This window comes from Musa acuminata, chromosome BXJ1-3 (assembly GCF_036884655.1).
Source record: "Musa acuminata AAA Group cultivar baxijiao chromosome BXJ1-3, Cavendish_Baxijiao_AAA, whole genome shotgun sequence".
Lineage (NCBI taxonomy): Eukaryota > Viridiplantae > Streptophyta > Magnoliopsida > Zingiberales > Musaceae > Musa > Musa acuminata.
The window spans coordinates 4,888,712-4,909,530 of NC_088329.1; the positions used below are offsets into that span (position 1 = coordinate 4,888,712).

The 20,819-nt window shown below is 35.7% G+C and overlaps 1 protein-coding gene across 2 annotated transcripts; it reads right to left on the reverse strand.

The window, feature by feature from the left end:
- Positions 1 to 740: 740 nt before the first annotated feature.
- On the reverse strand, positions 741 to 20,571 carry LOC135618322 (preprotein translocase subunit SCY2, chloroplastic-like). 2 transcript variants are annotated; one of them, XM_065119206.1, is made up of 15 exons: positions 20,378 to 20,571; positions 19,813 to 20,053; positions 19,237 to 19,731; positions 18,082 to 18,170; positions 16,253 to 16,332; positions 16,048 to 16,137; positions 12,937 to 13,028; positions 8,884 to 8,967; positions 7,635 to 7,776; positions 5,417 to 5,536; positions 5,149 to 5,278; positions 1,691 to 1,814; positions 1,474 to 1,580; positions 1,211 to 1,320; positions 741 to 1,129 (listed from the first exon to the last, which is right to left on the reverse strand). In XM_065119206.1, exons 2-14 carry the CDS (start codon positions 19,886 to 19,888, stop codon positions 1,231 to 1,233), a joined length of 1,719 nt encoding a protein of 572 aa, XP_064975278.1. In that variant the 5' UTR covers positions 19,889 to 20,053; positions 20,378 to 20,571; the 3' UTR covers positions 741 to 1,129; positions 1,211 to 1,230. The 2 variants fall into 2 exon arrangements, with proteins under 2 accessions (XP_064975278.1, XP_064975284.1); XM_065119212.1 differs by having other exon boundaries at positions 20,311 to 20,571.
- Between the last annotated feature and the right edge of the window lie 248 nt (positions 20,572 to 20,819).

A 20,819-nucleotide genomic window follows, 5' to 3' on the forward strand; every position in this document is an offset into this window, starting at 1 on the left:
TGCATCATAATTTTAGTATGCCCCGACATAATTTTAGAGTTATGTTCTAAAAAGCTATATAGTTATGTTCTTAAACATCAAATGAACATTTATCGAGTATGTCGTGACATAATTTTAGTATGATATTTTATTGAATACATTCAAGATCTTTTGTCAAATCCATTTATCTCCCAACATCACGCTTCGCTTGTAATGTAATAGATTTGCATTTAAACCAAGGTTGACTCCGAATGCTCTTCACATGTCTCTGGAACCAACTTGATCCCAATCTGAATCTTAATGCAAGACATGAACGGTTTAACGACACTAATCTACACATGAATCATAAGAAGAGTGAGTATCTGTGTCGATGAAAATTCGAATCTCTATGCCTCAACCTCAACACCCCCGCCAAGGCATTATCCCTTGAACGCACGAATCGATCGATTAGATATTCCGAATCATTCATGGCACGAACGATATTTTCTATTGTTATTTAACATGACATGGTAGTTTACAATCATTAATCGAGCTTGGGACATACATGAGAAGAGATACTGGTACTCAACTCAAAATGAAGCTGGAAAGCACAACTTGATGGGGTGCATGAAAGATTACCTATTTACCGAACGCAGTGGTATTTCTTTCTTGCAAACAAATGGGAGAGAAAACACTTATCGAGCGCAACTTGATGGGGTGCATGAAAGTTTTCCTGTGAAAACAAATATAATGAAAAAGACTCAATCCTGTATATGGTCCCGTAGAGAACTCACCAGATGGGAGCCACCATGCTTTTTAATATCCTTCGGCGAGAACACATTGCATACACTCATCGAGATCAAGTATTGCTGAAGAGGAAGTGGACAAAACACAAACAACAAACGACTACTACCAACTCCGGTTTAGATCATATGCTGATACGATGGGTTTAGTCATTATGCGCTAAATATCTTCACTAAATGTTCCATCTTGTCAACCCACATTTGTAACTCTGGGTTTCTGGAGATCTAACGTTGGTTTTTTGCATGTCAATAGTAGATGCAACCAATCACAATCAGAGCTTCTACATTCGTGAGAACGTGACCTCTTGCACTGTACCGCCATTGGCAGAGATCGTGTAGTCACAGAATACAGCTACAACTGTTGTTTACTGATCATGCAGGCAGTAAAATATTAACATGAATTCTGAGTACAGAAATCTCTCGAAGATATAGTAACACAAGGGAGTTACCTCATTGTGATGTATGTATACTATACACCATATCTCCTTAAAACCTTGCTCAAGGCTGGCATCACATTATATGCCTGATAAGATCTTCTCAATTCTATAATCGAACCCACCTGAGATAGTAGATTTAAAGAGCATCATTATTCACAATTATAACCAATATGTAAGCAGCCAATATGAAGAATTTATAATTCAACACAAACTGCTGCATGATGCATGTAACTACAACTTGGAATAAGAAAACCACAATGATGAACCACACTTACAATGATTAAAACTGATGTAAGCCCAACTGCAAATCCCTCATTGATATGACGTAAATAATGATCAAGCAAGGTAGAACTCGTAGCCAATACACTCAATAATAATCCTCCTGCAATATCTCAAGATACACATACACTGACTATATATCACTAGAAATTATCTAGTACTAAGTATATGAGATACATAATAGAAAATTTAAATGATTTTTATAGAGAATACCCCAAAATCGAGTTGAAGTTTGAATTTTTGCTAAATACTCTATAGTTGCTTTTCCAGGTTTTACATTTGGTATCCTGGCACCCATTTTTGTCATGTAATCAGCAATTTCTTTCGGTAAGTTTGCCTGCAAGTTGGATAGGCAACATTTTCAGTTCGATGAATCTTTTAAATGCCAATCTTTTTTCTTAACCATACATCCAGATTTTCATCCAGGTAAGATCATCTACATTTTAGCCACAAATATGTCAAAACCACGAACTAAATCTTAGGTTAGTTATGGTTCATTAAGGGAATGGACTGATATTTCTGATCATAGCCATTTCCATGTGCAAGCAAAAAATACACCATGTCATTAAATGCAACAACAGTCAAACTCAACCTATAGTGTTGATAAAAATGACTTAGAAAATTCACCACTTAACAAAACCAAAAGAATTTTTCAGATGAGTTTGAATCATGAAGTATATCTTGTAATCCGATATTACAACTTATCAAAATATTGACATTATAAATTGTTTGAAAAGAGAATCATAAAGGGATTATCTCTAGAGAATTCTGAAAGGTTTTAGAAGAGCTCAAATAGTTGGTACGTTCATTAATATTAGATTTTGATTATTTTCTGCCTGAATAGAACTGTCTCCATTTTGAAATAAACTACGATCAATGGTCATAATTTTAACTTGTTTGTTGTTGATTGATAAGTGTCTAATATGTAACCAAGAAAAAAGAAATGAAATGCAATGCCAATGATATAGTTATATGATCTCAGTCCTATAAGATTTTTCAAACCAGCAAAATGAAATGCCAATGATATCGAGATTTTTCAAGTCATAGGATATATTATGAATTTTCAATATGTAACAAAAAAAAAACTACTTTTTTGCTTGAAAAATCTCCATATTGGGAATCTTGATGATGTTCCATCTATTAACTAGAACAAGATCATTTCTCTAGCCTCTAGCTATTGTTAACCGAAGCCAAAACAAATGTCATGCTCATGTTCACCTATCAGCATGCAAAATAGTTCACAAGTTTATTTTACCATTGGCCTTTCAAGCTGAAGAACAGCTGTTAGTCACAAGAAACTTGAGCATCATGCTAATAATAATTTTAAGATTCAGATGTCTTAGTTGTTGTTCCTTGATGCAAGGACTACCGTATCATGCCTACCGGTAGTATCGGTGCATGGGCGGACTGGTACATATCAGTCAGTACCAGCATACCATATGTCGGTATGCTAGTACATACCGGTTTTTAGAAAAGGCTGAAAATGACCCAAAATTCACAAGAAAAATCTTTCTTAGGTTTTTTTTTATCATAATTTAATGGTAATTATATTATATTTAATTAAGCATAGAGTGTATATGAGGTATAAATAAATGCATAAGGTTGTGATGAACCCTAAATACCGCGAATTCAGGCGTAACATGTTTAATCTTTGTAATTATGCATTAATATGCCTCGAATTATATGAAATGATGAATAAAATATAGAAAGAAGCTAAATACCTTCAAATTGGATATAAATTCCATTAGATCCTGAGTTCGAATCTCTGTTTTATCCAAATCAATAGCTTGAATGCTTGATTATCATTAACTGCCAATTAGGAACTTTAATCACAAGCGAGAGTGTAGAGTGTGAGAAAGAGAGTGAGAATGAGAAAGTAAATGAGCATGAGAGTGATGGAAAGAGGGGGAAGGACTAGATTTAAAGCCCCAAAAGCGGCCCCAGTGGTCAATTCGATTGTTGGGGTCAAACTTGACTCAATTTGGATCGATAGTAGTTAAATTCCAACCAATAATGACTCGTATCGGCTGATACATCAACTGTATTGGCCGATACTTGACCCTTTTCCTGTGTACCATCCAAAACAGACTGATCCGTGAAACAGTCAATTGGTGGACCAGTACATGCTGCCTGTTTCGAACCATTTTGGTTGGTACATCAAACGTTGCCTTGATAGACTGTAATAGTCATAATCAGAATGGATACTCTAATGTCAAATATTTAACCCAGATACTTAATAAATTAGAGATAGTTCTGAATCAATAAAACGACGGAATTGTTTAAAGGAGACAATATTATTCAACGAAATAAAGTCAATTGGGATCAGTGCTAGGACGTAGGGATGAAGGAAAAACTGATAAGACTCGATTATACGTAACAAAAAGAGATTTGATCGCTCTCAGACCTAAGTAAACCTGATTAGATGAAACAGAAGATAATTCGGTCACTCTTAACATGACAGTTAAGGTTGCCCTCTAGAGAGCTTAATGGTGAGATCGAATGTAGCCAATCTCAAAAAGCTGGTATCTGATGGTTTTTTTTTTTTGTTGCATCAAGAGGAATAGTGGATTCATTGCCAGAGTTCAGCCCAAAAGCCAAAATATTACCACTTTAGAAACCATTAACCTATGCAACATAATTTTGTCTAAAATTTTGTTCTTCCTTCTAATATATTTTCATTCTATTAGTCTTTTCCTTAAGCCTTTAGGACTTAAAGCTCCAAATTTTTGAATAAAACTAATTAAACTACTACTCTATGTTCGAAATTATGACTTCATAAACAAAACAAACTTTAAAATCATTGAAGGAATTCATGAACAACTTGACTTCTTGATGTCATAGATGTTATATAATCAATCAATATGCAGAATGTACCAAGAAGTAACACAATCAAGCATTACAAGGCTAGATAAAAGCTTGTGAAAAGTCTTATACATATCACGCTGGCACGTGTCCACTGTCAGATGTACACGTATTACACCAGTAGGTTTCTGGCATGACATGAAGGTAGCATGAGATAACATAATGTGATAAATCTTGCAGGCATACTGATAGTAGAGGTCATGAATAAGAAAGACATTAAACAACAGGCATTCAACCACATGTAGGATGTGGATTCAATCATAAACAATGGTTAACTTGATGATACATGCAACTTGTCAATGGTGAAGATATATTGGAAGCTTAGCAGCATGTTACAATAGTACAATATACAATGTATGGGTTCGCAAGTATGCTAAAACCAAGCAACACCTAACCTAGGATTCTGAAGACCTTGACTATGATCAAGTGCTAATGTTAGGCATAACATGCTTCACATGCAATATCAGCCAAACATTGTTGGAGTCGATCAAGGTAATTTTTGGTCTTAGGAGTAATATTTGTGAATATGGGTGCATCTTAAAGTTACAGACACAGCCAATGAACACTGCAAACAGTCCAAAGGAACAGCCACTTGCAAACAATATACTACATGCAAGATTGTATAACATTGCTAATAATAGAATTACTTGTAATTATGCATTGAACATCTAAAACAAACTTTCAAGAAAGACACCGTTTATAAATCATCCAGCCACAATTTGAGCAATTTAAATATGAACAAAAAATAACCAATGCATATGAATGACTAGAAACCATAAACCCAAAAGAATGGAACAAGATATACTTACAATGTCAAATATGTTGAACAAAAAGACAAAAAAAGCATAAATGGTGTAGTAAACCCATGGTTTTGCACCAACAGAAGTCCCAGGGTTTAAAATATCTTTCAGGTTTTCCCAAAATGGTGCCCCAAAGATACTGTCGGAAAAATAACTGAATATTAGATAAATGGTTAACCTACAAATCCAAGTTAAAGATAAAACCACCAAGAACATCTGTGATTTTTACAAAAAAAAACAATTACAATTAGATCAAAAACATAGAAGAGAAAACAACCTTGCCATGATACTCGGAAAAGCCAATAGATACGTGGTAGTAAGGACAGGCTGCATTCCTGTAGGATTAATGTTGAAAGGAATATACGGCTCCACCTCAGTAACTGGTGACCCTCCATGTCTAAGTGGCCAAAAAAGCTGTTCAGTAGTTATATTATGGATATTGAAAACAAGGCACAAAAAGACAAGCAGCAAAAAAAATTGCAATACTTCAGTACCATGTTCAATATGTACAAGTCATTACATTTCTGTTGACAGTGCTACATGCATTTACTATTCATTCATAGGAAAAACTTGTACCAAAATAATTAGCATGAGCCAGGGCAGTTAGTGTACATCAGTTTCTGAAATGCTCTGATTCATAGAGTACAAGTACAGAACAAGCCAAAACAATAAAAAAATAAATGATATTTCAGCGTAACATGTTTACTCTAAAAGGTAACACAAATAGGATGCCCAACACCACAAGAAGAATTAAACTTAAACACTTGTAATTTCAGATCAACAACTTATCACAAAAAAGGAGACATCTGTCTTCTTTTTTTCTTCAGCATATAAAACATTATTTTCCAAGTTAAGAAGAATAAAAATGTGAGCATGCAACATCAATAGCTAGCTTATTAGATCACTAGTTTCAACAATAAATATCATGGTTTGACGTACCGCCTAAAACGGTATGGTACGGGCGGTACATATTGGTGCGATAGCTGACTGAAACGTAGACTGCCCTGTACCAAGCGATATAACAGTTGCAGGGACATATCGAGTGATACACGCTTCATATCAAGCAAAATGGTCGAAATTTAATCATGACCGACTTGTATCCATCGGTAATAGTCGGATTTTGACCAAAATTATTCAAGGGCCCAGATTAAATTGGTTTTTGATTGCAAATTTAACCATTAGACTCACATCCTATTTTTTGAACGTCTATTTAACGTCTATTTTCTGATTCGGTCCTGGTTCGGTCTCCGATGGTTAGTTGGTTCAATCGAACCAACTAAAACCGATATCAGTGACAACCCAACCCTAACCCTCGTTGCCGCTGCCGCTCTCAATCCCGATGCTCGCAAACGCTGTCGCTGCTCACCACTGTCGTCGCTCGCCGCTGCCTCCTTACACTCCGCCGCCGCTGCCGTTTCCTCTTTTCACAGTAAGCAGGCTCAACACCCCCTTACACTTCCTTATTCTCCTTCTGTTAACAGTATACAGTATACTGTTAATATTGTTAGGTTTATTTGAAATTATTAATTTTAAATACTGTTAATAGATTTTCTTTATTTAATAGAATATTTTAATTTAAAATTTTAAATAATTATATTTATTAATTATATTATATATTTTTATATTTTAGGATCGGCCAAAGACTAGCACGACCAATCGACACGAAATTGCAGTCCTTGATAAATATTATATCAAAATACCAAATCAAATATTATGGATATATTACAATCTTCCAACTTAAATAACTTAACTTCAGTTTTTGTTTTCTTTTAGAGTACAATTCTGATTGAAGATACAATAAAGGAAAACCATTTGTGACAGTTTGGACATGTTCAAAGAAGACCTAAAAGTGTTAATCAACAATGGAAGTCAATTCAAAATTAGTGATGCAAGAAGTACAAGAGGACCAAAAAAACATTCTTAGGAAAATTTTGGTGGTTATTAATTTAATGAGAAATATTACACACAACAGAGCTAAATTGATGGAGAAAAAAAATCTTTGTGACCAATTCAAAATTAATAGTATCATATGCTTTACTTTGCCAGTTACATAGATAAAAGTGGTAGGAGAAATTTGAGAGCTACTTACATATTACACCCCGTAGTTAACTACCTTTAGTATTCTGATCTCTAAACTTTAAAAAGTTACATTGGCATCCCTATAGTTAAGAAAGTAAAACATCTAGGTCCATTTACCCTAACAACGTTAATTTTATCAACGGAAACACGAAAACAAAAAGCAAAAAGATAATTTTAATATTCGATGTCGACAACAGCGCCGTTGGTACATACCGCCTGTACCGAGCAGTATATTGTGGGAGGATGAACCTTGAGTAAAACTACTTGTAACATTGTTGATTGGGAAATTATGAGATTGCTAAATGTATTAGACTATTGGACAGCAAAGATTAAGATATAAATAGTTTTAAAACTCGTGCTACATTTAAGGATGCCAGATAACAATGAAAAGTAGAAGAAAATTGACATGACGTCACCTTGTTGAAGAAGCAAGTTTAAAACCATAGTATTGTAACTTGATCTTCCTACAACCTTCAGTAACTAGAACGGCCCACATCGTTACCACCATGAATATTCCAAGTACAGAAAGTATATAAGGCCACCAACTCAGCATATTTCCTGAATTCAAGTTAAAACAGAATAAATTTGAACTCCAAGGGCAAAAATGTCATGTAGCTATGCGTAGACTAGAGAAAGCATAAAAAATTATTGTAAATGACATCTCGAGCAGATAATATCTGGGAATTGGGCAAGATCAATATCACCAAGACTCTGAACATCCATATTATGAATTGTATTTATTATGTAATAGCATGCAAAAATGCTTTTGTAAGTCAAAATTAACTGTCAACAATAATCAAGCATGATTATTGAAGATACTAAGTATCAGGGGTTGAACTCACCCAACAACAACATGCAATCTATGATGTGACAATTATAAATGTACCTTTGTCATTTTAAAGCTTCTTATAAATATTTTCTTATAACATAAAAACACAAAAACATAAAAGCCATAATATTTTATAAAAAAATATTTTCTCCTTTATGTCCCATATCTCCATTTTGTTCTCGCTGAGGAAAACACTCGGATAAACATCCAAATCAGATTCTGATATCCATATCAAAGCAATAAAACATGAACAACCAACAGTCTTCATTTACCTAGAATGAGCTAGACCAAATCAACTGACTATTATAGTCTCCATTTACCTAAAATTTATCATATCAATGGGGAATAGTTCATCAAGTAACTCAATGAACACAATAAGCATTTACAAACAAGAATATATAGGACATTGGTGGTCAAGGAATAGTAGGTTGTTTGTGGATTCTAAGCTGTCGATTCAAGCACTTAGATACTAGCATAGGATCATAATTATCATTTAGATTCCAAAATTATGCAATGTATTAGGACATTGGTCCCCTGACCCCTGAACTATTGGTAAAACCATCAAAGTATAGATAAAGCATTCGATTGGAAACAACCTCTCTCCTTAATTGAGTAAGATAGCATAAATTGACCCATCTAGACCAAGCACTGGTAGGAATCTTGTGATTTGGGCCATTCTTCACCGATAAATCATTGGATTGAAGGCTTGGAACAAGGTTGTACATACTGATTTGATACCCATCCTAATCCCTTCTCTTGTTTTTAGAAATATATGTAAAAGAAGAAATAAATATCGAATAAATAAGGAAACTAATGATCAGACAAATAAAACTGACCTGATAACTGAGCTAACATCTTCTGCAAAGTCTCGGTATAACCGGTCAATATACCAGCACAGATTATCAATGATGAACCATGACCTGCAGTACATAACGAGAACCAGAGACAAATAGATCAGGCATCAAAAAGGAAATTTGCCTAATATTATTTGCATTCATAGGCATAAAGAACTAAAACCACTTCAAAAATCCAAATTCTGCTTGCAGAACATAAATTAGCATCATCGCTGGTTGTTAATATGTTTGAAGTTTGGTGCAGAGCACATCCAATTTATTTTGGTCATGACTAGCTTATTAGTGCTAAAATAAACAAAGAAATGGATATGAAGGTAAAGAATAACTTCTCCAATAAGTCAATTAATGTACAACGTCAAAATGAAGAAATTAAGTAGCCATATATGTAAGCCAAGAAAAAACAATCATTTCAGCATGGCACCTAGGAAAAACTCTACTCAATTAAGAATAAATGACACTAACATTAGCTGTACCAGTAAAAAAAAAAATTACCCAAAATTATTCTAGAATGCCAGTTGACTTCAAAAACTATAAGGCCAAAACACAAGCAAAGCGAATTAGCACCAAGTATTGTGACTAGAATACGCAATAGCATTGGATAATGAATCATTAAGAAAAAAATTGGACTGCCTTCTACAATATCTATATAGTTAATCATGAGGACGTCTATGAAACCAGAAACCCAAAATCATTCTAGAGTCTGAAACTTTACCCTATGACATATTATAAATTAACGTTGTTCGAAGATACTTATTAGATGAATGGTGAATAACAAGGGCTGTCATTTCATGACAAGGTAATGATGAAACATTTTCTACATACAGCATGTTGTGTCAATTAGAACAATTCAGGTGAAAGCATTGTCCTATCCATGCCAACATGGGTCTAGATAGTGCATGTCCAAACTATTAATGAACTACGTGTACCAATTTATGCCAGTCTGAGGACTTATGTGTTGCATGTAATGTTTTTGTTGAGTTATAAGGTCCAAGTACATTTTGTAAAATACTTGTAAATACTTTGTATGTTGGGTCATTTTACAGACTGTTGATGTGGCTAGTTTAAAATGCCATGCTTGGTTTTCACCAATTTATAGTCTTGCACAATGATAACTTGAGTATAGGCTTCATGAGAAGACTATCATCTGTTTCAACAACTATTCATGACAGATCCCTTAGATGATTTTCAGAGTCAGACTTGAAACGGAGATCTTAGGGCCAATGATAAAGGTGCCAATAACTTTCCTTCATTTTAGTGCATGATGGACATAGCACATCTTACATAATCTCCATTGCTAAAGGAGCTTTATTTAAGTGTCCTAGAATGGAGCAGGGATCTGCAGTGGTGGCAAAATTTCTTGCAAAGTACACAGGTATTATGCTTTCAAACTTGGCTCTCTCCCTATGGCATGTTGTAGATCATAAATAGAGTTGGAGTTTGTAAGTAAATCTACCAACACAGCACATATCATATGTCACCTCAAAGTTGGTGGAACACTCGAAATAATTTGATGAGGTACTAAAGGGTAGATTCATCCGCCATTCAAAAGTTGCCCTTCAGTCCCCAATGTTGTTCCACTAGTAGCACGGGAGTCTGTCTTTTCATGGCCTATGGGTATATAATACAAATATTAAGAACCCTATCCATTTCACTTCATACCTATTTAATCAATTCACAAGGCAAATGATTCCAAACTTGACTTCAATGAGGTTATTGGAATGTATGGATTGTCGAGGGAGACAAGAAGAAGACTATATGTGTCACCATGCACAAAGCATATTCATAGTAATGTCCTCCATATTGGCAAATAATCAAATCCTATTTTTACCTTGATGCACAAATTCCAATATCAAAGTATGAATTTGCAAGCTAAAAGGACTCCAAACTTGACTATGAAACAGGTAATTTGGAAGAATGAATTGCTGCAGGAGATAAGTAGAAAACAATGAGCCTCACCAAACATAAACTATTCAAATATAAACTAATATTCTTTGTACTAACAAATGCTCCGACCTTATTTTGTGCCTTGATGCATGAATTCAAATTCCAGTTGGTATGCACGGTGTTTGCTAGTCTGATTAAGGACTGGTATAGAAACATACCATCTGATACCCATCGACAATATTTATGTAATATTATTTTTTAGGTGATTGCAAGCAATAGAAATCAATATACCAGCCTAATACATCGGTACCAGTTTGATACATTACTCAAACCAATATCAGATTGAGATTTAGATCCTTTCCCAGATAAACCACTTCTCTAAGAGCACCTGGACAAGTGGTTGTTTATCTTGATGACAACATGATCCAGAGTCAAACTATAGAGAAGCACATCTATCACTTAAGATCTATCAATCATATTCTATAAGAGAATTCCCTTTATATGAATATGTGCTAATTTGCCCAAGATACCTTGTTTTTGGGGCATTATATTGACAGTGGAATTGTTTGCACGGACAATATTGTGATGTTGTGGAGTGACAGACTAACAAAAGTGACAGTTGTGGTCATTTCTTGGGTTTTATCAACTCCTATTGGTACATCATTGAGGATTATAACAAGCCACACTGTCAATAGGTTTGCTGAACAACAATCAATCTTAGATATGGTTTCGAAGTGTTTGGCAGGTTTCAATGATCAGCAAGTGAACTAACCTTTATCATTAATAGCTAACATCGATATTTTGGGGTCCAAGTGTAGGAGGGCATCAGGTCGTGTGTGAGACTTGGAAGCTGACAAAAGGATTTATGCTATCCTGTTCATGAGATGGAGATGGCTGTTGCTTGAGGACTCGGAGTTTTATTTCCTTGGGTGTTAGTATTCTTAGTACAGTGGCATACTGATGCAGGCTAACACATACCAACCAGTTCAGATGGTATAGATTGATATCCACATCCATGTCAATAATAGTTAGCTGACACATGATAGCATGACATAGCATGCTGGAAGTTGAATGACAAATTTAAATGACAAGAGTTGATCAACCATGTCATGATTCACCTTACCGGTCCGTACCTATGTACCGATCGACCATCGGTATGGTACGTATTGACATATTAACACATGGTATAATGGGGCATACTGATAGACTAATATATACTGCCTATACCGGTCCCCTATTAGATCGATACATACAGCCCATACCGAGCAGTATACCGCGGTATGACGAACCTTGAATCAAGCAACGTGAAATCATTGAAAAACAAAGTTTCTTTTGCTCATCTGCACTATCTTCTTCTATCTTGTTTTCACTATTCTCTTTCTTTCTGTCTACATTCAGTTTCCTCTCTTTCACTAGACTCAGTCTATCACTATTCTTTGGTTGCAATTCATGAGTGTTAACCAGTTCAACCGAGACGTTATGATTTTACTTAAAATCAAGTGATCTGCATCCTGGTCTAGTCTCATACCCAGCAATACTAACAAAATCACCATCCTTGAACAGATAATTACAGTACTTATGAATGAAAAGGTGACCAAATCAAGATAAGAATTATTGATGCATGATTAGAACGAGATAAGCATGCTTTACAAGTGAAAATATTATTAATATAAGAGTACCATTTTAATTTCAACTGATGTCTTTGTTAATGCATACGAATTGATTAGTGGTCCCAAGTTTGAGTGCACGTATGAATGTCATATACATCATTTAATGTAATGAAATTTTTTTGAAATTTTTTTGAAAAAAAAAATTCAACTGATATATAAGTAGTGGCTCTCAAAGAAAGGCATAAGTTTTGAGACCAAGGTTCGTTTAGCTTCTTGTCACTAAACCATAACCAGCAAAAAGAGTCACAGTTCAGCATATAATAGCATTAATTCAAAAGGATCTACTGAGCCTATTAAATAATTGCTTCTTGAAGAATTGCATCACCTTACTGCAAATAGCAGTGAACATCATAGAAAATATGTGAAAGGCAAAAACATATAGATAAAGGAAGTACAAAAATAAATTAACCAAAGGCAACCACATTGTCCATTGGTACTAAAATAAACCCATTAAATTATGAAATGTTTGTGAAGAAAGTACCGAATCCCGATTCTGATATTGTATCACAAATCCACGTCATAAACATAGCACCAATAACTAATAAAAAGCTTGTGACGGCAACATGCTTGGCTCTGAAACAATACAAACATTTAATATATGAGACAACATGAAAAATTTCATACCCAAACATCCATCCATGTCATACCAAAGCTTTATAATCTTTCCTTCAAGATGATAGATCTCAAGTTCATTAATATACAAATATAAACAAAAGCCCACTGTCAAAAGATTTTACAGAAGGGAAAATAAGCATAAGCAAATAGAACCTTTAATAAGATATTCACAACCAATGGCTGTCCCATTTAATTCAACTGTTTTCAAATTTGATCCTAAAATTTACCACAAGTTAATGTTCTGAACAAGCCCCTTATAAAACTCCATGTCATCTATCGAATATGATAAGATCTGAAAGATTTTGTACAATAATTTTAAGCTGTAGTACGTAGCAATTGTGACAAGATCAACCTTTCTGTTTCTGCTTATAAATTTTAAACTTTTAGATGTAAAGTTATTGTACCTCCAAAAAATAATATTTATTCTAGATTAAATGAACCCTGCAACCAATCTCCAAATATCGGCTCATCATCTCCATCATTGAAAATCACATCTAGACATCCGTCATCTACAACCTTCTTGCAAGCAAACCTTCAATTTAATACAATGATGGTTAATGACACAAGGATAGATGGACATTTACAAACTTCCCAACCCTAGCATTCTCCTATTAAGTGTAGGACTCCCTCCAAGACACCATAGGCTAGAATCTGAATAGCATCTCCTATCCCTATCAAACTGTTCGTGGCTATCCAAGCGAACACAAATTGGACTATAGTAACCTAAATTACTGGATTTGTTTAAATTAGAATAATAACTAATTCACAGTCTCATAATATGTTCATGTCACGCCATGCCCCATTAGAAATCCGCACGCTTATCTCAAAATATCTAGTGGGCACAAATTGTACCATCCCAATTTTACATTAGTACCATCCCAATTTTGCAAAACATGGTTTTCTTTTTCAAAACTGTGTTGTTCTGATCCATGCCCAAGTTAGGTTAGATTTGAAACATATGCTATTCGCTGATAGCATGTATATTGTTCTAACAATCTGCTACGTAATGGAAAAAAATTTAGGCACTGATACAATAAAGACGCAAAAGTAAAGAATTATATTTCTTAATGATGTTTAAACATTTTTAAACCTTATAAAATGAAATAGGTAACTGCAACCATGTTCAATTATACTAAATCCCACAGGTTCATATATTTATTTTCAGTTAATGTACATTAAATAGTTAAATTTTATTATAGTTTAGGCGATTTCCTAGAAAGGCCCCAAGTTTTGGATTTTTCCTGGATAGCAGCCTTAATTTCTAGAATGTCCATTGAGAGTCCTCATCTTTTAAAATGATAAAAATGTGACAACTAGCAAGGTTAATTTTTGAGTTACCATGCAACCGAGCTAGACAGAATGAGTTAATCCAGTTCAGTGTTAAATTGACTCAATTACAGTATTTTTGAAATAGGATTATAGTGTTTTCGGTTCAACCTAACAAGCTACAGTGATTTTTATTAGGGTTATAGTGTTTTTTGTTATTGAACTAAAGGCACAATAGCACTATTCAAATATATTGCAAATAAATCTTAATTAATTTAAATTTTCATAAATATTAATTATTAGAACAAAACACTATGAATAAAAAACACTATATCTCTATTCAGAGACACTCTAGACCAAAAACATTGTAACTCTATTAAAAAAAAGGGGGAATACTGAACTGGTTTAAGCAAATTGATTTTGGCAGAAAATCACTTTTTTAAGGATATTTTGGTCTTTTTACAGAGGGAAGAATCTTGGAAATATAGAAATGAGGGGTGTTATCCGAGAAAAACACAAGGCTTGGGGCTTTTCTCGGAAAATCACCCTTTATAGTTTTATATTTTTCACTGTGAGTGACACAGGATTTTCTGCTTGTTTTTGCTAATCCTAAGCTACCACCTGGCTTAGGGACAGGTTCTTGGTCAATGGTCACCTAAGCTTTTCAGCAAAATCACTAATCATTCAGTTAACCTCTTCTTTAACCACCTGTTGGTTCTACCTCTCAATATCCCTATCCATGACAAGGTAGAGGCATTGAGTTCCCAAAAGGCAGATGATAGCCATATATGAAAGAAAAGTGGAAAAGTAAAACAAACCAAGACCAGTAAAGCTTGATGGGTATTATCGAGGTTTTTCTCAGTTGGATTTTCATAAGTATTATTAGATGAAGCAGACTCAAGTACCGCCCAACTGAATGTCACCAAACAGTAGCTTTAGATTTAGACATAAAGGAGTCCAAATCTAGCTAAGTTGAAACAAGACAAGGCAACCACTTTTTATCGTCAACAAATATGGATCAAGATCTACTCAAGGCACGTTGGCAATGCTTTCATTGAACAGCCAAGCTGCAGACTCAACCTGAACATTGCAATAAACTTGATTATACCTAAACATAACATGCAATAAGACAACAAAAAAGCAAGTACAATGTAAGTCCTATATTATGTCACTTTTAAAGAGCAGTATTGTCATATGACAAAAAAAAAATGCAGGAATCTACAATTATTGTTTCCAGATGTGTGTGTTTTTACTGTATGCAGGTGCAAATTTAGTCACTATACTTGTAACTTTGATGATTTGTCCATGCTTCAATAAAAGCACTGACAGCCCCTTCTGACCATGCTGCTTTTTGTTGATCAGATGCAATGGCAAAAGTTCAGAACCACAGATGGGCCCATGCTGCGGTTTGTATACTACAAAATCTATACCAACAGAGTGCCAAGCTGCACAACTCATGCACAGAAGGTTAACAAATTTTCCGATATGTTACTTGAGCCACCTAGCTTAGCTGTTGTCATGCATGAATCACCACAAATGTTAACAAAATCAGCAATACACAATCTAAATATTACAAGTAGATATCACAAAATAAAATTAGTGTAATAGATAGAAGAGTATCATTAATGAAAAGCATTCACCATTTCAGTAAACAATCAAAAGAACCAACAGTCACCAGGAAAATTTTCAACAGTAAAATTATCAATCATACCTGTCACTAGCAGCATATATTGAGTACTGCATTGAATAACAAGCAACAATAATACCTCCCAGTACTGCAAAACCCAACGAGGTCCACCATCTGAAAGCATCAAATCAGATATGTTTTATTTAAACAACAATTTACCACATGATGACAAAGTAAAGCATTTGCATTTCAAACATCAGTCTCACTGCATGAGATGTATAAGACACACATATAGCTTTTAATCTTCTCATGACCATCTAAACCTTCTTTCCGTAGCTTTACCAAAGATGGAACAACATGGCAGAGAACCTGTCACAAAACTAATGAGCTTTAGCACAGTGACAGAAGGAACATGGCGCACAGTTAATACACCAAACAACTCAATTGACTTTTATCTACAAACCTTTTGACAAAATAAAGTGACATCCTTAATTTAGGAAAGCAGAAATTACCCAAGAAACAATACCTATATGTAAGGACCTTGATACATTTTCTGCGACCAGAATTAATTGTCTTGTGTATTTCTCAGTTAAAGAGTGGATCCTAATTGCTTCCATTCACTCTCATAAGTGTTTTGTTAATGAATATGCAGGCAAGGTATACAGACACAATCACACCAATCTAAATACCAGTTGTAGAGACCACTGAAAACAACTGAACCAACCATCCCGACTAGTATTTATTGATCTGGGCATGAACCAAGATGAGGACCACCCTTTTCGAATGGTCCCATCACATTTTTATACATAAGCTGCAGACTCGCAATGCCACCCACCTCCTGCCACTAGATCAATATTTTTTTCCCCACCTCTACCTCCTCCTTGCCCCCCTTCTTCCATGTTGTATCATGGCACATACTAGCATACACCGGCATGGACTGAATCAATACTATTATGGACCAACATGAGTTGTGTTTGGTACAAATCAATGTTTGACTAACTATCCAAAACGGTACGAAACGAGTCATACGTACCAATCCACCAGCTAGTTGGTACACAGAGCAGTCCGTTTCGGATGATATGCAGGAAATGGGTGATGTATCAACCGCTACGGGTCCGTATCTATTGACCGATACAGATTGGTACCAGTCAAAATTTAACCGATAATGGGTCAAGTTTGACCCGACGATCAAATTGACCATTGGAGCCTCTTTTAGGGCTTTAAATCTCCTCCCTCTGCCCTCTTTCACTCACTCTCATTCTCACTCTCTTTCTCACACCACTCTCTCTTGTGATTAAAATTTCTAATTGGAAATTCATAATTGCAGTATTAACTCTCTCTAAATTACATAACAAGTTGTTTATGAGGTCAGTCATTGACCACTGGGATTCATAACCTATGGCCCAAGTAATGTCAAGAAACAAATTCTAATAGCACAACTATGTGAACTACAATGTTGCAGAGATGATAGAAATCCAATGCTTTAGTTGCAAGGAATCACTTCTCAGCTCAACATCTAAGACAGAATTATCATATGCAGAGAAGGTTCAAGTGATAAAAAACCAGAGTTAAAAGTGATTGAAAAAGTACAAGAACAACAGAGATGCAATTCATAATTGTAGTATTAAGTCACTCCCTCTCTCTAAATTACATTACAAGTTGTTCATGAGGTCAATCATTGACCATTAGGATTCATAACACCCTAAATGACTTCAGAACTCCTAGAGGTCCTATTTTCAAACTTTGTGTAGTTTCAAATAAGTAGAGATATAGTCCATGCAGGAAAATAATAACTGCCTCCCTAACTAATGCAAAACAAGAAGCTTAAAGAACCAAGAAAAAGAATAGAAAGATGATAGAAATAGATCAATTACAAAAGGAATACATCTCAACAACTTGTCAGCTAACACATAAAAGATATGCTATACATGCCTAATGCAAAACTGACCTTTGCACAGTTGTTCATATATAGGAAATAACCTCTGAAACCAAGATGAATATTTAATAAAACACTAGACACTGAAGTAAGATAGGCAACGGACAATACTGACCTTATCATTATTTGTTAACACTATTAAGGGAAAGATTGCATAAAAATAAAAATTTATGAGTCAAAACCTGCATAAGGATTGATGCTGATATCTGAGGACCAAGTCCAAGCTGAAAAAGTGATAGCTTCAGCTCACTGGTAAAGTCACCAAGCTCATCTGCACAACATGAAGAATAACACTAAGCAAAAATGACCTGGATAAAGTGCGCCATTTGAGCTAACACTATTAACCACAGAGTATCATGATAGTGTATGTCAGCATTTGCACAAGGACTATCAACACCTATACTGATCTGTGCTTTTGGAAATATGATTGCAGGAGGACAGCACAGCCCACATAAGCGGTTCATGGCATAGCACATGATTGTCACAAAAGTGAGATTCTTGATTATTTAATAGATATCCAAAATTAATTTTGCACAACCAGAAGGTATCTCCATACAAGCCAACTAGTACAATTGTTGCAATCTACCTAAATGCCATATGAAACAAGATGGTGAACAATTTAATAAGCTTCTCAAGATCATGTTTGAAAGATTAGTCAATCCAGACCAGTGAAAGGTTATTTCCACTGTGAAATTAAAATAAACTTAAGACAGACCAACCAGAATCAGTCACCCAATTGGTTTTGGATTAATTCTGATTGAAGAGGTCAATCTGATGAGAACTGATACCTTCACACTACCATGAAATCAGCTTAACCAGAGAAGATTAGCCCTTCCAAAAAATAAGCAAAAAGCCACGTCCCTCGACTTCTTTAATTAGAGATGTGAGAAACATCAATCATTACACCTAGTTAACTGCTACAAATTTTCTTCTCGTTAAGCAATTATGATTCTACGGACAAATTTATGTATGGTTTGTGTTTGTCAAAACTATAGCAATCTTTAGAAAGTCACACTTCTAGAGTTTCTTCTACTTTAGATTTATTTTTTCCCTTGTTATTCTTTAAATTAATTTTGGCTGAATCATGGTTCTACATTTCATGGTCCAATGGCCTATCCGTCTGTTGGATAGGTGGCACGAACTGCAGCACATGCCTCCCAACACTGTGAATACTCAAATCTTAAGAAAATTTTTGCATTATATGCAGACATAGCATGTGTTGGTATGCTAACATGTACCAATCCTATACTGGTTTGGCCAAAGACTAGCATCAGTCTGATACCTAAAATATGGGCTGAATTACCAAGCCATGATCAAATCTAAGTAAAGAAGAATACCTGTTGATCCAGCAGCAAAGCTGAGGTAAGTATCTGGAATCAAACGTCGATCAAAGCCGGGTAGTGGGATGAAGTAGCCAAGGCGGCTTACTATGATCAGCACAGCCGTCACAAAAAGCCTCCGTCGGATCTCACTTTTGAAGAAGGATTCCGTGGCATCATCAATTATGGACCCAAGTCGTGTGAAGTTTAAGAAACTATTGTTGAACCTCTTAGCTCTAACCTCCTCAAAGGAGGCATTAGATGCCACACCCTTCTCCTTAGATCCAAGAAGGTCAGCAGCTTCATCATCCCACATCAAAGCAAACCTTTCTTTGGCTTCAAAAGATGGGTCTTGCGTCATGTTATTGTTCAAGGAGCAGAACAGCATGGATTTCCTTGCAAGAGACAGACATCCAGTTCTCCTTTTGGATAGTGAAGGTTGCGATTTTTCATGGAAGCCACTACTTAATGGAAATTGGCACCCGAGTCGCCTACATGCTGATCCTGAGAGTTCTGGAAAAGGAAAGGAGAGAGAATTTTAGCTAGTGGAACAAAAGGAATAAAGAAAAGGAAGGTGAAGGGAGCAAAACTCACGGCCTTGCAACAGGAATTTGCTTTCAAGCGGCCGAAGGAGGCGGAAGTTGAGAAGGGTTGAAATGGCTGTATCCATGACCAGGAGAGAAACGAAGACTCCGGCTCGCTACAACTCGGACGGGTTAGGTTGCACAAGAGCTTACCGTCTAGCTTGAAATCCGGCCGACCACAACCCCGTTGCCGTGTTCGAGTGAACGCCAGTATCTTCCTCTCCCCAAAACCCTCAAAACCCTAGCTTCACCTATTTAACAAAGGAAAAAGAAAAAAGAAAAAAAGGAAGGCCTGGCAATTAGGAGAGAAATTGCAAGATAAAAACATTGATGCAAAATCAATTCATAATCAAATGTTTTTTTTTTCATTCAAACTCAAATGTAAGATCCATATTGGTGGGAAAAGAATGCAAAGAACCGGTACCAAAATACAAAGCCCGGCAATCCATCCCAAACAGAAGGGAAGAACAAGGTTTTTTTCGTGTTCTTTTCTAAAGGAACACCGCACCTTAAACGTTATAATATAAGGATCAATGGAAGCTGTGGAATGGCGTAGAGGAGGGAGGCCCACTCACTGGGGACGCGGATGCTGCGCGATTAGACGCTTTGAGACGGTGGTCATCGAACAGGAGGACGATGTTAGAGGCCGTGAGGCGGAGGATTTCCAATTTCACCAGCTTAATCGGACGCCGTTCACCCTCACGGAGTATGAGAGCGAACCGCGAGGAAGGGAGAGGAGAGGGAGGGAAAGGAGGGGCGAAAGGCAGACGTCGAGCGGCAGCGCAAGGGATTAGCTTTTAAGCCCAAAAATACTTTTACATGTTCATAGATAACCCAAAAACACACCTGACTTATGATTGGATTCACTGGCCCTATAAGTGGGTCCCACTCTTTATTAAGTCGTTGCCAGCAGTGGCATTTTCATGGGAAAAGTTACGCCATCTAACGGTGCATGGAACGCCAAAAGGATCTATCATGGGGAAACGCAAAACATGAGCGGTCTAGATTTGCCAAGTC

Coding starts and splice junctions, on each gene's coding strand:
- LOC135618322 (XM_065119206.1), bottom strand. CDS start 19,888: ATGGATACAGCCATTTCAACCCTTCTCAACTTCCGCCTCCTTCGGCCG. Junction 16,333..18,081: donor CAGCATCAATCCTTATGCAG/GTTTTGACTCAT, acceptor GTTTTGTGACAG/GTTCTCTGCCATGTTGTTCC. Junction 5,537..7,634: donor AAACTTGCTTCTTCAACAAG/GTGACGTCATGT, acceptor TTGGCCACTTAG/ACATGGAGGGTCACCAGTTA.